The sequence below is a fragment of the Limulus polyphemus genome, unplaced genomic scaffold, assembly GCF_000517525.1.
Source record: "Limulus polyphemus unplaced genomic scaffold, Limulus_polyphemus-2.1.2 Scaffold4190, whole genome shotgun sequence".
NCBI lineage: Eukaryota > Metazoa > Arthropoda > Merostomata > Xiphosura > Limulidae > Limulus > Limulus polyphemus.
In genome coordinates this window covers 48,815-57,704 of record NW_013669800.1, presented here as the reverse complement: position 1 = coordinate 57,704, position 8,890 = coordinate 48,815, and the positions used below count along the sequence as shown (strand labels likewise).

The 8,890-nt window shown below is 30.5% G+C and overlaps 1 protein-coding gene across 1 annotated transcript in view; it reads right to left on the bottom strand.

Annotated features, from left to right (window-relative positions):
- Positions 1–8,890, bottom strand: part of LOC106470735 (rootletin-like) — an 88,773-nt gene that overhangs the window by 34,176 nt on the left and 45,707 nt on the right. Inside the window, exons 11-12 of the mRNA XM_022399370.1 lie at positions 3,055–3,194; positions 2,528–2,657 (exon numbers count right to left, since the gene is read on the bottom strand). Coding sequence (XP_022255078.1) covers positions 2,528–2,657; positions 3,055–3,194 — 270 coding nt within the window. The remainder of the gene's footprint in view (positions 1–2,527; positions 2,658–3,054; positions 3,195–8,890) is intronic.

Below are 8,890 nucleotides of genomic sequence, written 5' to 3'. Positions count from 1 at the left end.
TACAAGTAATTATGTATTCTTGAAAACAGCCAGTCACTAATGAACACAAACTTCTGCTTAAGATACATACAAGTAATTATGTATTCTTGAAAACAGCCAGTCACTAATGAACACAAATTTCTGCTTAAGATACAAGTAATTATGTATTCTTGAAAACAGCCAGTCACTAATGAACACAAACTTCTGCTTAAGATACATCAAGTAAATATGTATTCTTGAAAACAGCCAATCACTAATGAACACAAATTTCTGCTTAAGATACAAGTAATTATGTATTCTTGAAAACAGCCAGTCACTAACGAACACAAATTTCTGCTTAAGATACAAGTAAATATGTATGCTTGAAAACAGCCCTCTTAAGCAGAAGTTTGTGTTCATTAGTGACTTATAACAAGTATGCATATATTCTGTAATATAGCCAATCACCAATGAGCACAAACACAAAGAATTAAAACCAAAATATCTTATGGTGCTGGTGTTAACTTATATTTATTTTCAAACCCTATGCATGTCAGATAAGGCTTTATTTTGATATTTTCTTTTCAGGCACATTGTGCTACTATATTAAGTGTGAAAAACACATTACCAAGAATCTTGTGTTTTTTTACTCTTAAAAATTTTGATATTCATTTAGGAAGTTTTAGAGGTTATGCAAATGATATATATAAAAACTGTAAGATGAGAAAATCAATTTCATTCTTAAAATAGGGTAACCAGATTTCCATACTGGAACAGTCTAGCCCTTGCCCCTAATTTCAAAATGGTTATTATAAATTTGAAATAATTTAAGTTTTATTCAACTTATTTTATGCTTATTGAATTCTTCCACAATATTTCCAAATGTATTTACACTGATATAATGTAACTCTCATAATATTTCACTCCAAAAATAAAACTAGTGAAGAGATACTTTAGCCTCCAGCAAAATGTTTTTGCTCTCGCTTAGTAATGTAAATCTTGCAGAGTGAGGTGAAGTTTGGGTTATATTAAAAAGTTATTAAGCCTATCATGTACGAATTTTAAAACATAAATAACACACAATTAACCAAAATATAAAATCAAACCTAACTACAATTTAATTATCTATCTAAACAATGCCAAGTACTAGCAAGGAAGAAATCAGTAAACAAAGCTTTGACTGTTTGATGTACATGATAAGGAATGCTGTGTACCAGTTTTGAAAGTTGGAAAGTTGTAGTGTAAAATGAACTCTTTCTATTGGTTATTAAAATGCCATCAAATACATACATGTTGCTTGAAATAATATATCTAAGTTAAATTGTGGGCATGGCTATTGTCAAGGTGTGAGATTATCTATTTTTTTGTAATGTCTGAATTGACCTGAAGAAATTTGAACTAAGAACAGGTAACCAGTGCTGTATAAGTAGAATTCAGTCTAGACGTACATGTACGTGAGTTAAATGGTGGGTGTGGCTACTGTGAAGGTGTGAGATTTTCTATATTTTGATCATGATTCATCTAAAATTTTGAGTTAAAGGGTTAACAGGAATGATAAGACACATGCATAACACTAGTCGCTTAAGGTAAGTTTTACATTACCAAGATAACTAAGAAATGTTAAGTTTAATCAGTCTGGTACATGATCTAATCCTGGTCAGTCTGGAAGAAATCTTCATCGAGTGCAGTTTGGAGAGAGAGAACAGTACCTCAGTTTCAGTTAAAATGAATGTCCAGCATCCAAAACAAGTACCAACACTGTTTTTGTGTTCTAAATAATAAAGATTGTTAATTATGTTTTACCCTGTGTCCAGTGCCTTTATTTTCTATTCAAAACCTCAGTAAGTCTCTGAAAAATTCAGAACTACACTTTGATAAATATCTTGTTTGAATCTTCTGCTTTCCTGTACACCTATTTTGTCACTCTCAGAGGAAATCAGTTTCACCTGATAATGCTAAATAATTAAAGTCTTACTTTTGGACACAATTTATTTCTTGGGAAACAATGTACAATTAGCAGTTTTTTTCATAATTTTAAGTTAAAACACTTTGATTCGTACAGCAGAATATCAGTGGAAAAAGCAATAAAAATACTCAATAAAAAAACACTACAAGAAAGTTTACTTTATCATCATGAACATGTATAATCTTCAGTTGAACAATGTTTCTACAAATTAAACTATTACCCTTTTGATTACATAACTATTTCCAAACCAATACAGTGAAACCTTGATCATATTATAATATACATATTTTGTTTCACAGTTTTGATTTGAGTATAACCAAAATTGACCAGAATAGTAAACCAAAGCCAGATAGTGTCCTAAAAGGCTTAGATTTTTGAATTACCTCCCCATAATTAACACTGATAATAATATACATCACAGGCCAACAGCAAATGTCTAATTGCAAATAGCATGACTAAATCATATTATAATAGAAAACTGAGGTACAAAATCAAAGATGAAAGTAAAAATTCAGAACTTTTGTGTATTATTTTTGACAAGCCTGTTGTACATCTCTTAAACTGCTGAACTAACATCGTTACGTTTCCTAGTATAATTAATACCTGATTGCTTTTACGCAGCTGTTCATCCATTTCTTCACATCTCAGAATTGCGTCATTCAGTTCTTTCTTTGACTGTTGTAACTGCTCTTCTATATATTTGTTTTGTTGTTTTGTGTCTTCCATGTAATATCTATATTTATAACCACAAAAACTTATAAAGAAAAAACTAAAGCAACAACACAAATGTATAATATTACCTAATTTGGCAAGCAATTTTTTCAAAGATAGTTTACAATCAGTAAAAAAAAACTAATTAGTAGCGGCAGTGAAATATCCTAACCATAAATTGTCCCAAAGGAGAGAGTTAATAGATTTAGTATTGTGCTTTCAGAGTTCAAGAGATATCTTAACCCACTGACTGCTGACTTGCAATTGAATGCGAGTGTGCGGTATACAGTGTATAGCTTCCAACAATTCCACACATGCTTAGAGCAACTGCAGTCAATAGGTTAAGCTTGTATTTCTTCATGTTAAAAGAGTAAGCATGACCTACACTACATGTTTGTACAACAATATTAAAAATACACCTCAAATCTTCCATCCTTTGCTGCAAGCTGGTTTTCTCCTGTTCAGAACTCAAAAGTTCTTGCTTTAACTGCTGAAGCTGCTGTTGGAGCGTTTGACTTGACGACACAGTTTCAGTCAAACTATGATTTAGTGTAACCACCTATGACAGTGTTAAAAAAAAACATTTTTAGGTCAATAAATACCTATCATAATAAAAGAACACTAACACAACAAATAAATAAATTTTATCTTATTCTGTAATTGATACACCACAGAAATAAAAGGGGGTTGCTATAACAAATATGCTTATCATTACATAAAAAATTGGTTGGTCATTGTAAGGTTTTCATAACCATTAACACATATTACTCCCAGATACATATAACTCTCAATGCATTAAACGTCCTGTGTGTATATTTAACTTACAAAATATGATACAAAGATTTACATTTAAACTTTTGTGATGACATACTGAAACATGTTTCATACATCTGGAGATATTTAAAGCTTTTATTACTTGGTTTGATAAACAGGTACTGAATAATGGTCAATACTAATGAATTGAAAGCTTTACGAGTTACTGTTTTAATGTTGTTTACATACGAAGAAATATCTTTATTATCACAATTTTATGAACAAAGTGTATACTACATTTTTGACTTTCAAAAAAATAATAATTTGCAAAAATAATAAATGCAAGTGAATTTATTGCAGATTGTACAGTAATAAACAGTGTAGAGAAAAATAATTCATCTAGTCAATTGGGTTCTAAAGTAACTGAACTGGCTTGTGTGGACTTTTGACAAGAGAATTATATTGTTTTAGATACAACTGTGATATTCTATTGTATACAGAATTTTTTGTACACACATTTGACTCGTGTTGAATATATTATTTCAAAACAAGTGGATTGTGTGTTGTCCATTTATTGTTCAAATTTATTGCCAACAAGTCACAGACACCCACCGTAAAGAATCCCAGCCCATATTCATAACCTGACATTATGTATAAACCTGTTTTTAATCTGTCAAGTTTCCAATGTTTCTAATTTGCTTTTATTTTACCTCAGTTAAAACAATTAGAATAACAAACATTCAGTGGGCATAACTCTGTATTGGTCTATGAAATACAAATATCTAAATATAATACAAGTATTATAGTTGAAAACAGTGATATTTTGACTACCATACATTACATATGTATGTATCTATATATATAAAAGAGGAAGTTTGTTCATTTGTTTATTTTGTTCGCTATAGGAAATCAAACGGTTGAACTTAAAAATTTTAAAATAACTTCATAATAACCAGTTTTTATAAGAAATTTAATGGTGCTATTTTTTTTGTATTTGGTGTAGTATTTAATGACAAAATTGACAATTACTGATTATTGCACCATTTTCTGTAATAAACATACAAACATGAGCATGTTTTGCACATAGAAAGCGTTATGGCGGAAGACACTCAGATCACCTTGCTGTCAATTCACTATTTCCAAAAACAGTTTTCTTTAAATAGTGCTAAGTGGTTTCATAAGTGATTTAGTAACTTTGTGAACTGCAAATTATTGTTTAATAATACAGGTGATTATGCTGCCCAAGAAACGCCATTTCTATGGAAAGTCTTCTGCCTCTAAAAGAATGCAAGCACAAAGAGCAGCTGAAACAGAAGAAGAATGCAATCAAAGACTTCAAGCACAAGCTGTAAGACAGGCTGCTCAAATACAGGAAGAGATTTTGGAACAACGTAAAGTTAGACTTCACAGCTTTTGTCTATTCACAGAATAATTTGCTGAAAGAAATACTGATCTGTACATTTCAAATCTAAATTTTCACCATGCAATGCCGGGTAACTCAGCTAGTATATATATTACTAAATACTCATAAATGTTTAAATTTCAGTTGTTTTTCTCAAAACATGAAACAATAAATAGAAAATACACTGTAAAACAAAGATTTTGAGTACTTATGGTGTTATAAAATGTTGCGCTCGTGCATCAAATGTGCTAGGCCTTGCTATAAGCCTTGTTTATTTTTCCGAGTGGAGGATGAAGAGATATTAACTTTTGTAAGCTTCAAATACAAATTTTAGAAAATCAAAAAATTATTAAGTTACTTTACTTGTACACACAATGAACCATAAAAGAAACTGATTTTTTTCTAAAATTTAATAAAAAAAAACATTACAGCTTTTACTATCATTATCATAGCATATACTACAAGAAATTTTAAATTTTAAGAATATGTATTATAGGTCAGTGAGATATGTGGAATTTGCTTATCACAGGTTCAGACAACTGTCAATAGTTGTTATAAAAGCATAACAGTTCTCTTATTCGCCAATTCTAATGATACAGCTCAGTTTTTTCACCAAGCAATTGATATAAATGAATATTTACTCTAAACATCACAAGTTTCAGCCAATAGCAATAGCCTTGGTTTTTACACTTTCTCTTTCAAAATGGCACAGAGAGGGAAGCAAATAAAACGAGAAACTATACATCATAAATAAAGATTAATACCTATAAATCTCATAGTAAGTTAAGAACTTGTTATTGTACTAGTTAAAAATAATTTTAAGCATAATATATAAATATAAAGCATAAAAATCTGTGTGTCTGTCTGTTTGTCCATTATCTAACTACTACTAGGCCAATCTCAACCAAACTTTATGGGATGGTAGCTTGGATCGAGGAGGGGTCACAATGCCCTTCAGCCCCATTATTGCTGTTACTGAGCATTTAATATATTTGATGTATGTTAACTACATTCATAGATGGTGCTATGTCCTAATGCTGAAAAAACAACAACAAAAACTATTAAATTTCCTATAAAATAACATACAGTGTGGGGGAAGACACACAAATATCTCAGAGAGTACACTAACACTCTCTATGGAGGAATGCAATTAAAAAAAAGGCTGCTACTACTATAATACTACATAAACTCAGCTGAATTTTCTATTCCAACAGTGACCAACAGATGGATACGAAGACCCTTTCCATACGAATCACGGTCAAGGTAATATCATCGCATTTGTTGACTCGCATTCAGAATTTTATTGAACTACTATTTTATGAATTTATGTCATTAAGTTTAGTATCAAACTGTAGATTACAATTCAAATTTTAGTATTATACATTATTTAATTTCTTAATTTAAAAGTAAATATTAAAAACACACACCTAAACATTGATTTTTGCGTGTCTCGTGGTATGTTGAATGCAGCACTGGTTCAAATTAGATGTTTGTGATGTCAAAATACAAATTCTATAGTTTTGTACAAATTTGTAACTCAAATTACCAATACTGACAAGCTAGAATATAAAATAAGAACCTCCTATCTTTTCTATTTGCTGAGATATGAGCTTCCTAATATGACCCATGACCATTCAACTTCGGCCCATAAGACACTTCTGCAGCTAATAACTGTCAATTCATTAATCATGTGAAACACAATAGAAGGGCATTAAGAGCTGGGTGTTAAAAGCTGGTAACAGAAAGCACCCCTACCACCACTACTTTGGCTGGTACCTCTTCCTATAAAGTCACCCTGACCATTGCACAGTGTACACCATTTTTTAACTACATATTTATTGAGTTCTTACAGCTTATACACAACTTTTGATGAAATAATAATGAACACTGTAATAATATGTTATGTTATAAATAAATTTTGTGAAAGTTTGTGTTATTTATCATAGCACCCATCCCCACATTTTTTTAAGTTCATAACCCACACAAAGGATGGGTACCTCAGCTTGTTTTTTATATATCTGAACTACTTATTCTATAGGCAAACTTTTTACTTTATTTAAATCTACATTTCTCACATTACCTTCTCTAGCAGTATAGAAATTGAAGACTGTATACTGTTATACCCTTTAACAAGAAATAAAGTACTCACCTGGATCTTTTTTCTTTTTGTGGTTAACTGTTGATGAAACTTAACCCTACTTTTATATGCTAATGATACTACTGCAATACATAATTTTTTATTTAATTAAATAATGCACCTGAGAACACAAAGTAATAACACATAGAAAGCAAACAATATCCTATAACTATCATAATTTTTCTGGTTTTCTAACTATGCAATAAGAACCATTAAAAATTCAGCAGAGTTTGTTGATGTGTTTTTTGTGGGAATAAAGTTTGTACTCGAAGCAAAAAAGACAATTCTCTGTACAGAAAATAAATTGATAAATTAAAACTTTGGTTATAAATAATATAGTATTAAATGTCACAGAGAACCACTGGCAATTTGTGAAAGAGAGGATATGAGAGGTGAGTGTGGCAAGAGGGGTCTGATTTTCTAGTTTGTGGCTCTGTAATGAAATAAGATTGATTGCTATTAAAAAATATGCTTTGCCTATCTAATAACAAAATTATTATAAGTAATGTATGTTAAATTCTGTCTGAGAGGAGTGGTAAGTAAATTAGAGAAGAGGGGTACTTTTGTGTGGGGTGGTAAATAAATATATATATAGAGAGAGAAGAGGGAAGACATAGAGAGCAAATGTCAAAATTCTCATACTAAAGGAAATTAAGGATTTGTAAAAATATTTCCTTATGAAATTAAGAACTTTAATCTTATATACTATTAAAATTTGATTTATTAGCTATTATTTGATGCTAAGATTATTTGTATATTATAATAAAGTAGTTTAATTAAATTTGGAATGTTAAAACCTTATGAGTTGTGCAGAAAAATATCCATATAGAAAGAGTTAAAAACTTAAATCTCAGAAAGCAGTTACAATGATAAACTTTTATTCTTTATTCAAAGGTTTTTGAAGACTGCTGAAGCTCAGTCAGTCTCCATGCATGGCAAGATATGTATAGGTTGCAAGAAATAATTTTAATTTTCTTGTAAGTCTCTCATAAACAAGAAACTTCAACCAGGTTTTTGACTTATGAACAATGAAAATCTTATCCTGCTAAAGAAATTTAATGGAGGTCTTACAAGAATTTGTTTAAGACCATTCTCCATAGAGACATACAATTTACTTACTATCAAACTACTACTTAAACAACTAGCCACCTAACTGACTGCAACACTAGTTGACTATAACAGTATGAGTTGACTAGTTATAAAAATACCTCTTTCTCTGCTAGTACTATTTTTCTCTCTTCGCATGTGTAAAATAATATTGTTATTTTATTCACTAGTTTTTCAAATGAAAATAACACTATCTGTCCTGATGCCTCTCTGCAAGATCAACTTCTATTAATGCTAGAACTAAAACATCTATTAACATGATTATGGTATGACAGTGAATATGTAGTAGTTCCTTTGTGTCAGTGCTACCAATATATAAAACACAGTAGCTGTCCAACATGTAGTAGTTCCTTTGTGTCAGTGCTACCAATATATAAAACACAGTAGTTGTCCAACATGTAGTAGTTCCTTTGTGTCAGTGCTACCAATATATAAAACACAGTAGCTGTCCAACATTTAATGATAAATTTATTCATGACTTTAATATTTACATCTCTGAAATTATATCCTGATAAAATCTTTTGCCCAATGTATTGAATATAGTGTTCAATTGTGTATTTTAGTTATACTTAAGGTTATTTAGATAAAGGGAAACAACCCAAGTGAGCCTGATAATCTTTCAGACTCAACTGTTAATGTTTGTTTCTTCATATTTTCAGAGTGTTGCAGTCTCCCTGTTCTGATAATCTTTCGGACTCAACTGTTAATGTTTGTTTCTTCATATTTTCAGAGTGTTGCAGTCTCCCTGTTCTGATAATCTTTCGGACTCAACTGTTAATGTTTGTTTCTTCATATTTTCAGAGTGTTGCAGTCTCCCTGTTCTGATAATCTTTCGGACTCAACTGTTAATGTTTGT